This window comes from Hemibagrus wyckioides, linkage group LG04 (assembly GCF_019097595.1).
Source record: "Hemibagrus wyckioides isolate EC202008001 linkage group LG04, SWU_Hwy_1.0, whole genome shotgun sequence".
NCBI lineage: Eukaryota > Metazoa > Chordata > Actinopteri > Siluriformes > Bagridae > Hemibagrus > Hemibagrus wyckioides.
This window is the reverse complement of record NC_080713.1, coordinates 8,676,572-8,694,152: the sequence shown is the minus strand read 5'-3', so window position 1 is coordinate 8,694,152 and position 17,581 is coordinate 8,676,572. Positions and strand designations below refer to the sequence as shown.

Sequence of the window (17,581 nt, the reverse complement as noted above, 5' to 3'; positions counted from 1 at the left end):
TTAAAATTTCAGTAGAAAGTTGATTACACTGATCCACATATCAAGCACACATTCTACAATTTGCAAAAAAAAAGCAGCTAGATTTTCTATAGCTGATGTAATTGAGTTGTACAACCTCATCCAAGTAGTTGACCATCAGGCCTAACTCAGTCAATTAGTCAACAAGTTATCTCTTCCATAGTTAAGAATCACCAAAAATGATCTGAATATTTGATTGTATCTTTATTTCCTGGACCTTCACAAAAAATCCTCATGCATCACAGCCCGAATTTGACCCCTCTGATTTAGAAGAAATGTACACTAAATAAAATTATAACTAAATATTCACCATGTACTTCTTTATTTGTCTTCCTAATGAAAATTTCACAACATAGATTTGGCAGCATGGAGAAAATACTCTTCAAACAAAACGAAACGCAACCCAAAGGTTCAAAGTAACATTTCACAACTTTCCGTATAAATCTATTAGACGTTCTTTCAGTCTTTAGATTCATGCTAATCCGCTGTTTTTAATCACAAGTGTAGAAAAGCAAAACTTCCCTCACAAACTGTACAGATCATTGCATAGCAGTAATGCCTTTAGAGGACCAGGTAATGTTCTGTGGATTATGATGCGTGTTGAAAGAAGAACAAGAAACTGCAAATATTTGTTGTTGAAGGTTTAGATTTATCTGGGAGTCCAACATTAAGCTATAGAACAGCAGTGCTGGGAATGGGTTGAGAAAATGAGTTTACAGCCCTAATTCAAGGCTCTCGATCTCCTTCAGCAGCTGGGCCTCCTTCTGGATCTTCTCCAGCTGTGGGTTGAGATTTAAACACAGTTATATCATGGGAAGAAATGAAGTTAGATACAGTCTGCTTGATTCAGAGATCTTTTATACACTTTCAGATCACAATGGAATAAATGAAGTGCAGTACCTGATTTTTCTGCATTGGTTTTCCTGCTGCTTGTTGCTCCTTTAACTCTTCAATAGCCTTCAGTTTCTGAATCAATCATAAACAATTCGATTAGCCTCCTCCTGCTTTACCATATAAATAAAACCTAAACTTATATACTCCAGCTCATCACTAAACATGCACAGCTTTCCTACATGGCCCTAATGGAGCTAATGAAGCTGATATTGTGTCTCAAAAGACATAATTTGACTCACTAATACCTAATGAACATAAACAGTTTTATAAAATGGCAGAAGATTCGCTGCATGTTTTGAATGTTTTGGACTTTTCTGATTGGTCAGAAGGTGCTCAAAACACAGGTGGTTGTTCTTTTGGCTGCCCCGTGTTCAGAATCGCCACAGTGGATCATTTGAACTTGTATGGCAGATAACAAATCTAAAAACAGAACTCTTTAATTAATATACACCGATCAGGCATAACATTATAAACACTGAGAGGAAGTGAATAGCACTGATTATCTCCTCATCATGGCACCTGTTAGTGGGTGGGATATATTAGGCAGCAAGTGAACAGGTTATTAGAAGCAGGAAAAATGACAAGCGTAAGGATTTGAGCGAGTCAGACCAAGGGCCAGGCAAGGGCCAAATTGTGATGGCTAGACGATCAGAGCATCTCCAAAACTACAGCCCTTGTGGGGTGTTCCCGGTGTGCAGTTGTCCGTATCTATCAAAAGTATCTTTAAGTCCTGTAAGTTGTGAGGTGAGGCCCAGGGAGGCTAATATCTTTGTGCCAGATACCACAGCACACCTTCATCGATCTAGTGGGGTCCATGCCTCGACGTGTCAGGGCTGTTTTGGCAGCAAAATTGGGACCAACACAATATTAGGCAGGCGGTCATAATGCTATGCCTGAATGACTAAATTTGGAAAATTGCTGAAGCATAAGAAGGACAGGGGGGGCGGCGACTGGCCAGAAAAAAATAATTGTATAATTGTAATAATTGGCAAATATCACCAGTCGTTTTTAAATAAACTGCACTATCCGTGTAGGTATGTATGCTGAACTCTGAACTCTGCTCTAATAACTGTACAGTCACTAAAGCAGGGCCCCGTAATCCTCATCCTCTACATGCCTCACATACCTTTTTTAAATTCTTAATCTTTTTGTCAGTTTCTGGGTCTCCGTGTGTAGATGTTACAGGAGTCTCTCTGGCGGGTGGAGGCTCTGAGGCTGGAGTGGGAACGTCATCAGATTTATTTTCCTGTATGGACAGAAATGGCACCATGAAATTTGTGGGATAATGTAGCTAAGGTTCTTTACAGTCAAAAAAGAAATATCTTGAATACAGAAAGATGCATTAGGACAAGACGTAACAACCTGTTTAGCTGCTTTCTTTGCCTCCCTTCTTCTCTGGTTTTTCAGAGCAGCCTTGGACATCTGCTTGTCTCCAGCACCAGGCTTCATGTTCTGTGGTGGTTCCTCTTCATGCTAACGGAATCAGAGATGTTTTAATCAGCTCCGATGAAATTACATGCAGAACAGAGACGGATAACACGGACACCTGGTAACCAGGGTAACCAACCACAGTGAAAGCAATGAGGAAGATGTTCGACTTAAGGACAGCTGATAATCACAGGATAATCCATACAGAGCATATATGAGACAAGTGACTGATATGATGATGACATATGCAGAGTAAAGAAAATCTTCATGACTCTCCTGAACAGTGGAACTTCGGCATATAAATTTAATTCATTCTTAAGGTGAAAATTCGTATTGCCGAAACGAATTTTAGCATAGGAAATAATGTAAATGCAGATAATCTCTGCGTTCACTGTGTTCTGTGGATCAGCACAGCTCCTGAAATATTCAAACCAGCCCAACTGCAACCACCAACCATGCCACAGTTAACACACTTTTCCTTAATTCTTATGTTTGGTGTGAATATAACCTAAAGCTCTTGACCTGTATCAGCGTCATGTGTTTCTGCCACATGATTAGCTGTTTGAATAACTGTATAAAGTGTCATGTACAGGAGTCTCCAACCTTACTACTTACCTATTTTGACAAAATGAAGGTGGCCAAGAGCTAGCTACTTGTGTTATATTCCTAGCAACATTTATTTCCATAGCTTATTGCCATAAACCAAACCAAACCAACCGAATAAGCTATTAAAATTTGTGTGAACCTTTTAAAAAAATGTCAATATAAAAGAGACATATTTCGCAATAAATCATTTTAAAGTCATATAAGCGGCATGTTAACTGTTGAGTCGAGTTAACTGATTTAACACGGCAGGTTTTCAGACTAGATTTATCAGTTATTATTGTCAGATTCTGTTACTTATCAGCAAACTGTTACTGACAAGTCCCCTGGCATCATCGGTTTCACTTTGGCAGCATCGAAGCTTTATTCCTAACTCTATCGAATCCCCAGCAGCTTCCAAGTTAAAAGGATCTGCCAAGTGTTTTTAACTGCTTCAGTTTCTGCTTCTAGATTTAAGTTTATATAATGCTTTCAAGGTCCAGTCTTAGTGCTAGCTAGCTAGCTAGGTGCTAGGGACGGGATGTCTGTGAATCTGATTGAGATAATGTAAACGGGTTAATTAGATTTTAGCAATTTTGTACATATTCTATGAACCTTTAGGCGAGCGACATGTTGGAGACCCCTGGTCTTGTGAACTTATACACACACATATACATATATATATACATACATATATATATATATACATACATATATGTATGAGGACAGTGGATTTTCATTATTATTTGAGCTTACCAGTTTAAGGCTGCTGCTCTCTGGTTTGTTGCGCAGGGCAGGAGGCCGGTAAGCCTGAGTAGGCTTGGCTTCAGTGCTGCCGAGATCACTTGCAGTCGCCTGGTACTTCACCGGCTTCTCAGGGAATGTGCCAGGTAAGAACGGTTGCCAGACCACCTCCCAGAGCTCTTTCCCTGCCGGTGTTTCCTGCTTGTACAGAACTGTGCCCGTGTAGTGCCAGATCTTATAGCCATTACTGACCCTGAGCCTGGGTGAGCAGGTTGCAGTAACAATGTGCTCTCCATCAGGACACCAGGAGAAGAACGTGGTGTCTGCAGCCTGTGGCTTGGACACTTGCTTGTACTTCTTCACATCCCACACCTCCATCTGACCCCTCAAGTTTCCGAAGCCTGCCAGAATCAGAATATGACCCTGAGGGCTGTAGAAAGCAGCGTTGCGTGGACCTGTGCCAAAGTCAAAAACGGGCTCGCACTTCAGGTTGAAGACCGTGGCTTTGGCAGGCATGAAGCCGTAAACAACGCAGAATTCTGAAGAGTTGGGACTCCATATCACATCATAGATAGGACCGTTCTTCGCTGCGCAGAGAAAGAAACAAAACTGTATATAATGAGAAGATTTATTAACAAGGAAACATTTAATAAAATGAGGATGGAGCCAATACTACTACTACTACTACTACTATTATTATTATTAGCACACACTGCCCATTCTGACAGCATGGTCTGTCCTTACAGCGTCTAATCTTTAAACTGGACGACTTTCAATAAAATATAACCTTAGCGCTGTTATCAGAGAATTGTACAACAAATTTTAAGTAAAAAATTGAGTTGGTAAAAATACTCAAATTCTTTACTCAAATAAAAGTGCAATTACATAAATAAAGACTTAGGTGCAAGGTGAAGTACAGCTAAATACTTCACTTGAAAAAAACCCCAAAATTTGAAAGCATCATTCATCTGCTGATACAGACTTGTTAAATGCTAATAGCTAACTCTCACAATACAAACCACCTTGATAAGTACTAAGTTGTTGCAGCAGCAGAGAGATTTTAATGATCTCAAAAAAAATTGTGTGAAAGATTTGGTTTTCAGACAAGTGTTAAGGGTATATTAGGAATTTAAACAAACTACACGAAGCTGATCTGATGCTAAAGTCATCTTTATGACTCTTATACAAATATATAACTGATCAGGCATAACATAATGACCACCGGCCTAATATTGTGTCGGTCCCCCTTTTGCTGCCAAAACAGCCCTGACCCATCATGCACTGTGTATTCTGACACCTTTCTATCAGAACCAGCATTAACTTCTTCAGCAATTTGAGCAACAGTAGCTCGTCTGTTGGATCGGATCACACGGACCAGCCTTCGTTCCCCACGTGCATCAGTGAGCCTTGGCCGCCCATGACCCTGTTACTGGTTCACCACTGTTCCTTCCTTGGACCACTTTTGATAGATACTGACCACTGCAGACCGGGAACACCCCACAAGAGCTGCAGTTTTGGAGATGCTCTGATCTAGGCGTCTATTCATCACAATTTGGCCCTTCTTCAAACTCGCTCAAATCCTTAATCTTGGCCATTTTTCCTGCTTCTAACACATCAACTTTGAGGACAAAATGTTCACTTGCTGCCTAATATATCCCACCCACTGACAGGTACCATGATGAGGAGATCATCAGTCTTATTCGCGGCACCTGTCAGTGGTCATAATGTTATGCCTGATGTTATGTTATTTCCAGCTCGGAAAATAAATGCAGACTTCTTTATTGAACTTAGTTTTGCATAATTTTAGTGTTTTTAAATGTCATTATCACGGTAAATAATCACAACACCCTTAATATAAAAACCCTATCACTTCCATGGCACAATAATAGGAATGATTTTATAATTTGAGGATAATTTGATGTTTTTTATTAAATAATTTCACAGTCAGGACTTTAAGTATCAATAACTGTAGGGATTGATGATCAAAATGGTTATAAGTAACAGTTTGTTCTGGTTGCAGAATGGTTACAATTTGTAAAGGACACTTACGGAGCTGGACCACTGCGCTGTCTCCGTTTGTTGCGAGATAGTGTAAAGTCTGCTCTCCGTAGTACGACGCGCCAGTTTTATCCACTTCTGTGCTGGCTGTGACTAGAACCGCACTGGCTACAGGAAAAGGAAGAGTTAGGTCGTCGGTAATTAATAAGGATAAGCAAACACTTTAAAAAGATATTATGCATCACATTTACATTTCTGGCATTTAGCAGACGTCCATATCCAGAGCGACGTACATTTTTCTCTCATTTTATACAACAATTGAGGGTTAAGGGCCTTGCTCAGGGGCCCAGCTTAGTTGGACCAATGGTCCAACACCTTAACCACTAAGTTACCACATCCCCATGCGCCTTTGGACTGGGGGAGGAAAAATTAACACCCAGAGGAAACCCCCCAAGTACAAGGAGAACATGTAAGATCTGTACACACAGGGTGGTGTGAGGAATCAAACCCCTAACCCCGGAGATACAAGGCAAATGAGTTAACCACTAAACCATCATCTATAAAATTAATAGTGACCAGATGTCTGTGGGTTTAAATCTCACAACTGCCCAAAACTAGCAGTTTCTCTACATAATAATATAAACAGATATTCAGGTACCTTTTTTGTTCCACAGCATGGTCACTTTATCAGCCTTGAAAAAGCTTTTGTTGGCCAGAGCCGAGGAAGGACCACTGAAATTAGGGTACTGATAAAGCCGGACAAAAGAGGGGGCACCTTTGCTTCCAGGAACGTAGACAGCAACCTTGAGTAAGGCAGAAGACATTAAGATTAGCGGTACATGAAAACCGGCACATGACAACAATAAGTATGATGATTACTTTTAAAGATGAGCTTGAATGTGATTGGTTTATTCTGAACACAGCCACATCCCCAGTTATAAAAGGGTGTGAATACTTAAGCAACTAGGTTATACACCGATCAGGCATAACATTATGAGCACTGACAGGAAGTGAACAACACTGATTATCTCCTCATCATGGCTCCTGTTAGTGGGTGGGATATATTAGGTGGCAAGTGAACATTTTGTCCTCAAAGTTGATGTGTTAGAAGCAGGAAAAATGGACAAGCGTAAGAGTCCATGCCTCAATGGGTCAGGGCTGTTTTGGCAGCAAAAAGAGGACCAACATAATATTAGGCAGGTGGTCATAATATTATGCCTGATCTGTGTATATATCACAAAAAACAGGCCCTTAAACAAAAGTGTGTAGAATTTTAATATACATTGTAAAGGAATAATTATGAAATTCAACACACAAATATTACTAATTTTGAAGTGACCACAAGGTCCTGTGGAACCTAGGAGTAAACTGCCTAGGTAGGCAGCATTTTCCAGCTCCGCGTGTATTCCGGAGATAAAATTTGGAAAGAAGCAGCAGGACAGCTGTAATGTGGAAACTCAGTTTGAGCAACGTTTTAAGAAACACTGCATGAGTCCTTCCTGAAGATAGGAACCAGACGTGAGTTCTAGGACAGTTTAAGGAAACATCAGGTGGGTTTGAGGAAAAATCGTGAGACAGAATTGTCTCTCTGCTGATACTGTGTCTCAAACTACTAATGATGTATGTTTCCATTTATGCCATTTGTCCAGAAGTGCTTCATCAATAGATTTATCCTGATACTGGGTTCACAAGGTCACTGACTAAGAATTACAATCAGTTTAAAAACTCTGTTAGGAAGTCATACAGCAAGAAAAGCAGACCAACAATCTTTTGTATTATTTAAGGTAATTTAAGTACTCCAGGAAGAGCTAGGTCTTTAGACATTGTTCAGCTCTGCTGTTAGGACATTTAGAAGACGTCCATGCCACCACCTAGGTGCCAGAACAGAGAGTATCTGTCTTGATGCATGTCTCTGGTACCCTGAGAGATGGCAGGACCAGTCGATTAGTGCTAGAGGATGTAGGATCTGTCATTGCCGGGATGTTCAGGATTAGCGAAGTGAGGAATATGACACTTTGGGGGCATGCTGATGAAGATAAATAATAAGACACAGTGGAGGTATGTGAAGATTATTTTCAAATCTTATTTTCTAAGAATTTTCTCCAGTTGGGTCACCAGCTAATTCCTACCTATAAGCCCTTTCTCCTCAACACGTAACAGCTACTAATCAGACAGGGTAAAGGCTTCTTCCATGCTTTCTGCAGCTCCATTATATCTTTTAGAACTGCTGCATCACAGGGCAGTGGAACACAATCTGCAGCACTATCTGCTCTCTTCCATATACTGAGCTCACAGAGCTCTATGATTGACAGGAGAGAGTGAGTAAAACAACCCCTCCCACTCAGACAGATTTGCTTGCCTTGACTACTGGCCAAGTAGGGCTGGCAAATGAGGGTGAACTCATTGTTCTATAATTATTATTATATTTTTATCTTACACGGATAATGAATCCACACCTTCTGACCAATCAGAATCGAGAATTTATCACACAGCTTAATAAATACCTTGCTTGGCTGAGTTCCTGGCGACAGAGCAAAGTCAGAAACCTTCTGAAGATGAAGTTTGTTGGCGATGGTTTCTGCACACAAGCAAAACACACGCTTAGAGACACAGATCAGCTGATTAACATTCATTAGTATCACATACAGGCTTAAAGACATGACACAACTAACACACAATGGTGTCGAAACAAAGCCTTACCAAAGTTATTATTCTCAAAGAAATGGAGTTCATTGTTCACACATCTCACTGCGATGCTTTCGTCATCCGCCCAACTTGGACACCTTAGAAAACAGTAAAACATCTGTTAAAAAATAGCAATGTACACTTAGCCACAAATCACGTAGTCTCAGCTTTAGAAGTCAAGACTGGACGTTTGATGCATAAAGGCATACAACATTGGAAACACTTCCTCGTCATCTGATTGGTTGGATTCTACAGGATTTCCGAGAGATGTGAAGTTCACTGTATAGACTCATTAATTTGCACAACTTTCTTAAATGAATGATCTGTGGTCTTGGCCCATGGCCAATAAAAACTAGAGTCCAGACTTTCTGATGTCAGTCTGAACATCTGGCTACAAAAGACTACAAAATCACATGATGACCTAAAATTAGGAAAACCAAGTGCACTGGTTTTAGTAATTATGATACAGCTGTATTTCTGTGTCACTGAAGTCGGACAGCATACATCCAGTTCTTTTTACACTGGAACCTATTAAATTCGTTCTGGAGGAGAGTTCTTAAATTGAAAATTTGTATCATAAAACGAATTTTCCCATAAGAAATAATGTAAGTGCAGATAATCCGTTCCAGCCACCGAAAAATATGAGCAATATTACCAACACAAAGCGTATGGCTGCTTACAAAGAACTGACCCAAGCCAAGCATTCCATGTTAAGGGTCCTCACAGGAAATGGTGCCACCAAGTTCGGGCTAAAAATAGAACAGATCACCCACACCAACAATCTGTCAACAAAAAAACGCCCGAAAAATGACGTAGCTTTTGAACACATGCTGAAGGCAACGTTGGTATCGTGGGTTGATTCTTTCAAAACCGTTTCCGGTGAAAAATTCCGTAAAATTTGTATGCCGGAAATGCCTTGGGTATTCGTATGCCAAGGATCCACTGTATAGTGGGGAAAAAAAAATAAGAATATTTTCTCCACATATCCCAGCTTGTTAGGAATCAGGGGTCAGAGCATAGGGTCAGAGCTCAGGCTCAGTCATGGGACAGCACCACTGGAGCAGAGAGAGTTGAGAGCTATTCTCAAGGGCCCAACAGCGGCAGCTTGGCATTGTTGGGGCTTGACCTTCAGATCATTAACCCTGTTGAGGCACCACTGCCAGCAGCAACCTTACAATATGATGTTTGTTTGCATGCTTGTTCTTTCTCCACATCAGTGAGTCTTCTGTGCATGTCAGTCCCAGTTAAGCAGGACACACATGTACAGCAGCCTGGGAAAACCCTTCACCTAGTGAACTTTTGACATTTTCTATTATACAGTAGGACCCCCTTATCTGCAGGGGATAGCTTTGAAGCTCCAAAGGAGATGTCCCCAAGGAGAACAATATGAACTGTAATACTGTGGAGCAGCATCTTTTTTCACAGATCGAAATTTGTTCTTACTATACATCCCAACATCAGCATACGACTCCTTTCCTTATTTTATTAAACCGTCTCACCTCTCATTTAAAGGAAGCACTTGAATGAATTATGAATTTATGAATTATCTTTGGCACCTCTGATTGGCCAGCATGACTATATTGCTCTTTGGGACCATTATTAATCCAAATAAGGGTTAAACACAAGCTCGGTGAGAGCTGATCTGACAAAGGGATGATTAACGTGTTGGACGGGACCACATGATAAGATCGCGCTACTCAGAAAGGCACTCAATTTTTAAATTATGAATGTTTAGTGTATTTCTGCAGTTTCTGCATTTTTTTCAGACCACAGTCAACAGTTAGTGAAACTTCAGATAATGAGGGGTTTTTTTGTACATACTACTGAAAACAACATGCTTTCCAGAACTCTTTTGCATGCATCTCAACCACAAGTCGGAATAAATTACAGCACTGAAATATGGAAAAGGAGCATTTTTAACACGGTGTTTGTTAAACTGACTACTTAACCAGTGTGATATTGGTGAAGTGGTTAATTAAAAACATTTCCACGTGGTTTTATTGAAATATATTCATATACTGTGTGTTAGAAGGAGAAAAACCTAATTTGTTGCAAAAACGTTATTTTTCGTAATCATTTTATCAAGAATTCAGCCAAAACAACATCTGATGCTGAAACACTTACACACCTTGACTTGACAATTATGTCATTATTGTATTAGTTACTCACCATCCCTCTACTTTTTTCTGGTAAAAGGCTTTGATACAGTTGCCAGTTTGCAGATCCCACAGCTGGAGGTTAGCCTCACCCTGAGGATTATCTTGTGATTCTAAAACATTGCAGAAACACATTATTATTCAGAGTGTTATTACTCACTGTCGGCATGTAGCAACTGTGTGCATACTGTGAAATTTGCCCACGTCTTAGATATACCTTCTGCTACATTGTTTAATCTGTGCTGCATAATACTATCTTTAATATGTCCATGAATCATCGATTAAAGCAGGGAGTAATTAAAGAAAAGGGCATACAGTGGGGCAAAAAAATATTTGATACACTGCCGATTTTTCAAGTTTTCCCACTTACAAAGAATAGAGAGATCTGTCAGTCATTTTCATCATAGGTACACCTCAACTATGAGAGACAATGTAAAAAAAAAAAAAAAAAAAATCCAGAAAATCACATCATATGATTTTTAAATAATTAATTTTCATTTTATTGCATTGTATTTGACACAATAGAAAAATATAACTTAATATTTGGTACAGAAACCTTTGTTTACAATTACAGAGGTCAGACATTTCCTGTAGTTCTTGACCAGGTTTGCACACACTGCAGCAGGGATTTTGGCCCACTCCTCCATACAGGTCTTCTCCAGATCTTTCAGGTTTTGGGGCTGTCGCTGGGCAACACAGAGTTTCAGCTCCCTCCATAGATTTTCCATTGGGTTCAGGTCTGGAGACTGGCTAGGCCACTCCGGGACCTTGAAATGCTTCTGTGTGTTTGGGGTCATTGTCATGTTGGAAGACCCAGCCACGACCCATCTTCAATGCTCTTACTGAGGGAAGGAGGTTGTTGCCCAAAATCTCGCGATACATGGCCCCATCCATCCTCTTCTCAATACGGTGCAGTTGTCCTGTCCCCTTTGCAGAAAAGCCTCCCCAAAGCATGATGTTTCCACCCCCATGCTTCACGGTTGGTATGGTGTTCTTGGGATTGTACTCATCCTTCTTCTTCCTCCAAACACGGCGAGTGGAGTTTATACCAAAAAGTTCTATTTTGGTCTCATCTGACCACATGACCTTCTCCCATGCCTCCTCTGGATCATCCAGATGGTCTTTGGCAACTTCAGACGGGCCTGGACATGTGCTGGCTTGAGCAGGGGGACCTTGCGCATGCTTTAGGATTTTAATCCATGATGGTGTAGTGTGTTACTAATGGTAACCTTTGAGACTGTGGTCCCAGCTCTCTTCAGGTCATTGACCAGGTCCTCCCGTGTAGTTCTAGGCTGATCTCTCACCTTTCTCAGAATCATTGATACTCCACGAGGCGAGATCTTGCATGGAGCCCCAGTCCAAGGGAGATTGACAGTCATCTTGAATTTCTTCCATTTTCTAATCATTGCACCAACAGTTGTTGCCTTCTCACCAAGCTGTTTGCCTATTGTCCTGTAGCCCATCCCAGCCTTGTGCAGGTCTACAATTTTGTCCCTGGTGTCCTTAGACAGCTCTTTGGTCTTGCCCATAGTGGAGAGGTTGGAGTGTGATTGATTGAGTGTGTGGGCAGGTGTCTTTTATACAGGTAATGAGTTCAAACAGGTGCAATTAATACAAGTAATGAGTGGAGGATAGGAGGGCTTCTTAAAGACAAACTAACAGGTCTGTGAGAGCCAGAATTCTTGCTGGTTGATAGGTGATCAAATACTTTTTTCATGCAATAAAATGAAATTAATTATTTAAAAATCATACAATGTGATTTTCTGAATTTTTTTTTTTTTTTACATTCTGTCTCTCATAGTTGAGGTGTACCTATGATGAAAATGACAGATCTCTCTATTCTTTGTAAGTGGGAAAACTTGAAAAATCGGCAGTGTATCAAATACTTATTTGCCCCACTGTATGTCATATGTAAGGGTTTTTTTAGGCATGATACAAAGAGGAGTGGGAGAAGTAGAATTAACTACTGAAACTATTAACTATTCACAAAATCATTACTTTACATTGTTTGAAATGTTTAGAAGTTTTAAACCAATGGAGCTGGCCCAAAACCTGGTCCTGCATTGTCAGAGTCACTTTAACTCAGGTCTGGTGCACCACTGCACATGACACTTTTACTTCAACTATGTAACACTATTATATCTATATTCTGCCCACAATATACACTATATTGCCAAAAGTTTTGGGACACCCCTTCAAATCATTGAATTCAGGTGTTCTTTCTCAGGGGTTGTGCTTGGCCGATTAGTTACAGTAAAAAGAACTCTTAATGCTTCATAGTACCAAGACATTTTGGACAATTTCATGCTCCCAAATTTGTGGGAACAGTTTGGGGATGATCCCTTCCTGTTCCAACATGACTGCACTGGTGAGTCTCCACTCTAATTCATCCCAAAGGTGTTCTATCGGGTTGAGTTCAGGACTCTGTGCAGGCCAGTCAATTTCCTCCACACAAAACTCACTCATCCATGTCTTTATTCTCTAAAATTTGAATCTGAGTCTGGAACACGTTGCTGATTTTTCAGTTTCAGTAGATATGTTATAACAATGAAACAAACAAACAAAAAAAAAATGTTCCCATTACACAACTACAGTATACTCACTGGTGTACTGCTTCCACGTGACCAGCACTTTGTTAAGAGGAGAAAATCCCAGCAGCGTTGTTTTCGGTAGATCAAAAGACTTCACCAAATCTCCATTTGCAACTTTAATCACACTAACCCTGTAAAAAAAATTGAAGAACATATTTCAAGCAGCAGTTATTTCTTATGAACCTTCTCAAATACACCTGATCTGAAAACACATATATAGTTCATTCATTCATCTTCTGCTTCCCGTAGCAGATGAGAAGATCTGTCCAGACTACTCAATCCCTAGCCCAGGATTACAGTTCCTCCTTGGGCTCCTCAGATGTGAGATATAATCTCTCCAGCAAGTCCCAGAGTCCCCATCATAGAGATCTACCAGGAGGTGACTAGGTTTTATCATTGTAATGCATGTGATGAATATCTTCTATGAACAAGTATGAACATACTTCTCTCCATTGCACCAGCCAAACATAGTGCCATCCCTGGTGAAGGTCACATATTTGCTCGGTCGTTCATCTCTGAAACATGAAGATGACAGCTAGTTAAAAATGAAGTCAAAGCAGAGCTCAAAGCATCCTTCTGAACAAATCAGTGAAAATGCTCACCGCTGGAAAGTCGGACTTTCCTCACAGTTCGGTGGTCCGCGGAGCAGAACTGTGCCATCTGACCCTCGAACTGTTAGTACAGCAGATTATATGGCGTTAAAGGTAGTTCATAACTAAACGTGCAACCGGAGAATGTGTGTGTGTGTCATAGAGAAACCCGGCTGGAGATCATGTTTTAAATGAAAATGATCGCAACTCTTTACAGATTCCATTTTACGTATCATTCACGGCTATGTACAACGTAATAGCGTTTTAATGATCTGTGTTTAATTATAGCTTTAGATGAATTTGCTTACCTGCCAAATGTGGTGTGGGAGGCGCCATTTTGAAGCGGATGTAGTCACGAAAGGACGTGCCCACGTGACCGGCTGAGTTACAGTTTAGAAAAAATATCGAGAAAAATTATTTATTTATTTATTTATTTATTTATTTATTTATTATTATTATTATTATTATTATTATTATTATTATTATTGATGTTCTTTTGCATGTATATTGGAAATATAATATTGGAATTTAAAATATTTTTTATTATTTATTTATTTATTTATTTATTCACTTTTGCAGACATATGAAAAGGTGTTCCATGAGTTACAAAATGACACAAGATGCCTGGTAGGGAAAAAAACAGGAAACAAAACAACAAAAAGGGTCCCATAACAAATTTGCATTGTATTAGAGCATGTCTTGCACAGATAGACGAAGAATGATCTATATTTATTTCTTTTTCATTTTTTTATTGAATATTTTTAAGAATGGAACATTCCAACTGGACTTTTTTTATATAGAATTATTAATTAATTATATAATGATCAAACAAATTAAAGCTAAATAAGGGAAATAAGGATAGATAGATAGATAGATAGATAGATAGATAGATAGATAGATAGATAGATAGATAGATAGATAGATAGATAGATAGATAGATATAGCTATATTTACTTTTTATAAGTCATTAGGTATAATATCATAAGATATTAGTCATGCGTGATTGTTAATGCACGTGATTAAAAGTGATGTGATGTCCCAGAAGGTACAGTAGCATGACCTCAAAGCTCCAGGGTCACGTGTCTGGGATGCTTCCTGTGCAGTTGTGGGTTTCCTCCAGTTTTCTCCTACTGCCCAAAAACATGTCTCTATAGCCTTGTCTACACTAAATTGCCCATAGGTGTGAGTGTGTGAGTGTATGATAGTGTGTGTGTGTGTCCAGTGTTAACGGGACTGTCTTCAGATCTTACAACCCTGATCAAGATAAAGCGGTTCCTGGAGCTGAGTGAATGCATGCTTACTATTTATTTCAACTCTTAACCATTTTTAATACGGTCCTTCAAGTTCATAGTCCAGGTCAGTGCATACTAGTTCAGTTGCGGGGGTGGGGTGGGGGTGGGGGTGGGGGGGTTGTCCCGGCGCGTCACTCAGTCTGGATTCGCCACGACGGCGGAATACAGACGAGAGGGGCGGAGTCAATCCTTGTGCTTACGTAGCCGTCTGAACTTAACAGCCGTGTGTACGTGTACACGTACGGGTTAATGGGCGGAGTCTTTCCCCCTCCCTCCCCTTCGTACGCGGGTTTCTAATCGTGCGTACGTATGCACGGAGAGGTTTCGAGGGCGGAGTCTGGAGCTAGTGCGTACGTAGACATCTCTGGGAGTACAACGAAGAGCCTCCGATCTTTTCGCCAAGACTCAACGATCATCAGTATTAGCTTTCATTAAGTTATTTTTATTTTATTTTTTTTATTTTAAATCGCGTTCAAATTGAACAAAGAAAACAACAACAACAAAAAACCATGGTGGCGAAACAGAGGATACGCATGGCTAACGAGAAGCACAGCAAAAACATCACACAACGAGGGAACGTGGCCAAATCATCAGTAGGTTCAAGCTTCACTCAGTCTTCTAACCTCAGTCTGATCCTTAACTACAGCTTCATTTATTTCTACATGTTCTTAAAGATTGTGTCTGTGTGTGTTGAGCTGGATATGTAACTGAGTGGTGTCTCTAGTAAAGAACCATCACCACTTCCTCCATTTAATGCTGTTCATTGATGGTGTACATTGTTGCAGCTACACCCTGATCATTTCCTGTAATCAACATAAAAACACTGCTTTATTATATTTATTCATCTGTCCTGCAGAGAGGCACACCAGAAGAGAAGGCGGCAGTAGGACCCTGGCTCCTGGCCTTATTTGTCTTTGTAGTGTGTGGATCAGGTCAGTTTTCCATTTGCATTCCTCAATTTCTAGTGTAAACGTCAGGACTACCTTTCCTTTACAAACCACATGCAACATTGCCTTTTTTTTTTAATGCTCTTCTGTTCCCCCGCCCCGTCAACAAACCAACAGACTGATGTCTCTTGAGAATGGTCTCCCTTAAAAGAACACAATTCTCCATTACCTCCTGTTTACTTTAGTATTTACTCATCCAAAACAGAAAGCAATCAGTCTTACGAGTGTTGAACGCTGACTCAAACTCTAATCTAATCACAGACTCTTTGCATGTCAGCGCTCAAAGCAGTGATGCAACCTGAAATGCTCTCTGGTTCAAATAATCACTCCTAAATCTATATGCTACACGCGTGCAAACGCTCAGACCGGGTATTAAAACCAGAGCGTCGGTTTTATTCGACTTTATGTTAAGGTTTGTGTTAGGGCTGTTCAATTGTTCGAATCAGGGCTTACAACATAAAAGGAGGGAAAGAAAGGAAGGAGTTGGGAAACGCTTAAAAGTTAAAAGCACTTGTTTACAACTTGACGGAAACAAATCTCTAACACGAGACTGAGAACTGATTTTCAACAACTGTCTAAAATCCCGTAAGTATGGAATGCGAGTAATGAAATAAGTTTGGCAATTTTACATGAAAAGGATACAAATTTCAATTACATGGCCTTATGCTATGGCTACACAAAACTGACATGCTATTTATAAAATAATGACTCCATCCAATTCATTTTGATCGCTTCAAAAAGGGGGCGGGGTTTATGACCATCATTTTTGATCCCTATCTTTAGTAGCTTATACATTTAATAAATAAGTGATTATGGCTGATCTCAACTCAATCTTGTCTGCCTTTCTTTTCTCCTCAGCCATTTTCCAGATCATTCAGAGTATCCGAATGGGGATGTAAGAAGACGACCGGACCATCATCATCATCGCTTAACATTCCTCTCTTCTCTTTTCTCACTCTGCTGGCAAGGATCATGATCAACTCTCAGCTCTTTATGTCTTTATTTAAAATATCCATAGCGGTCACCACAATACTCCGAGCTCCTCACGTGCCTTACAGGAATGCTGGAGGAATGAAAAATGTAAGATTGAAAAATCTAAGCCATATCTTACCAAACATTCCAGTCTGATGAAGACTGCTGCTGGAACTTTTTTTTACTACAGTGATTCCTCATAGAGCTGTTCTTCTTTTCCCTAAAGGACTGTTTCTAGACACCATGAAATGTTTTAACTCAGAGAGGTGCCAAAATATCAGGTCTCAATTTAGGTCAGAGTAACTTAAGGAGAGTTAAGAAAGTTGTCCTGAACTGCAATACAGTGATGTAGATTATGTGGCGCTATGCACCTTTTCGCAATCCTGCCAGTGTTTATTGCTCTTCGGGGCTTTTTCTTTTTGACCTTTTATGTTAGCTGAAATAAATGAAGGTCTTTAATGTCAGGTTTATGTATTGGACAGCAGCAATTTGTAAAATGATGTTTTTTTTTGTTTTGTTTTTTTGCTTTCCACACAAAATGATCTTTAACAATAAAACAGTGAAATGAAAGCTTCGTTTCATTTTTGTTCTTTAATCACAAACCGATTTGCGCCGTTGTCATTCCTGCCCAGTACAAATGACCCGTTTGCTATAGCACGTCACCTCATTTACATAATTATGATT

At 39.9% G+C, this 17,581-nt stretch overlaps 2 protein-coding genes across 2 annotated transcripts; one reads left to right on the top strand and one right to left on the bottom strand.

Moving 5' to 3' along the window:
* Positions 1 to 230: 230 nt before the first annotated feature.
* eif2a (eukaryotic translation initiation factor 2A) lies at positions 231 to 14,061 on the bottom strand. The gene is made up of 14 exons (XM_058388512.1): positions 13,995 to 14,061; positions 13,699 to 13,768; positions 13,540 to 13,611; positions 13,109 to 13,227; positions 10,519 to 10,618; positions 8,365 to 8,447; positions 8,169 to 8,242; positions 6,323 to 6,467; positions 5,716 to 5,832; positions 3,679 to 4,253; positions 2,275 to 2,385; positions 2,039 to 2,158; positions 919 to 984; positions 231 to 797 (listed from the first exon to the last, which is right to left on the bottom strand). Exons 1-14 carry the CDS (start codon positions 14,020 to 14,022, stop codon positions 732 to 734), a joined length of 1,746 nt encoding a protein of 581 aa, XP_058244495.1. The 5' UTR covers positions 14,023 to 14,061; the 3' UTR covers positions 231 to 731.
* A 1,241-nt stretch (positions 14,062 to 15,302) lies between these two features.
* Positions 15,303 to 17,467, top strand: serp1 (stress-associated endoplasmic reticulum protein 1). The gene is made up of 3 exons (XM_058387712.1): positions 15,303 to 15,571; positions 15,835 to 15,910; positions 16,784 to 17,467. Exons 1-3 carry the CDS (start codon positions 15,488 to 15,490, stop codon positions 16,822 to 16,824), a joined length of 201 nt encoding a protein of 66 aa, XP_058243695.1. The 5' UTR covers positions 15,303 to 15,487; the 3' UTR covers positions 16,825 to 17,467.
* Positions 17,468 to 17,581: the final 114 nt, after the last annotated feature.

What these genes read in the sequence shown, in the direction of transcription:
- serp1 (XM_058387712.1), top strand. Translation starts at nt 15,488, where the DNA reads ATGGTGGCGAAACAGAGGATACGCATGGCTAACGAGAAGCACAGCAAA. An exon ending in GGAACGTGGCCAAATCATCA is followed by an intron (nt 15,572 to 15,834) that starts GTAGGTTCAAGC and finishes TCTGTCCTGCAG; the next exon opens with AGAGGCACACCAGAAGAGAA. An exon ending in CTTTGTAGTGTGTGGATCAG is followed by an intron (nt 15,911 to 16,783) that starts GTCAGTTTTCCA and finishes TTTTCTCCTCAG; the next exon opens with CCATTTTCCAGATCATTCAG.
- eif2a (XM_058388512.1), bottom strand. Translation starts at nt 14,022, where the DNA reads ATGGCGCCTCCCACACCACATTTGGCAG. An exon ending in TCCCACACCACATTTGGCAG is followed by an intron (nt 13,769 to 13,994) that starts GTAAGCAAATTC and finishes CTGTACTAACAG; the next exon opens with TTCGAGGGTCAGATGGCACA. An exon ending in CAGAAAAAAGTAGAGGGATG is followed by an intron (nt 8,448 to 10,518) that starts GTGAGTAACTAA and finishes CTGTTTTCTAAG; the next exon opens with GTGTCCAAGTTGGGCGGATG.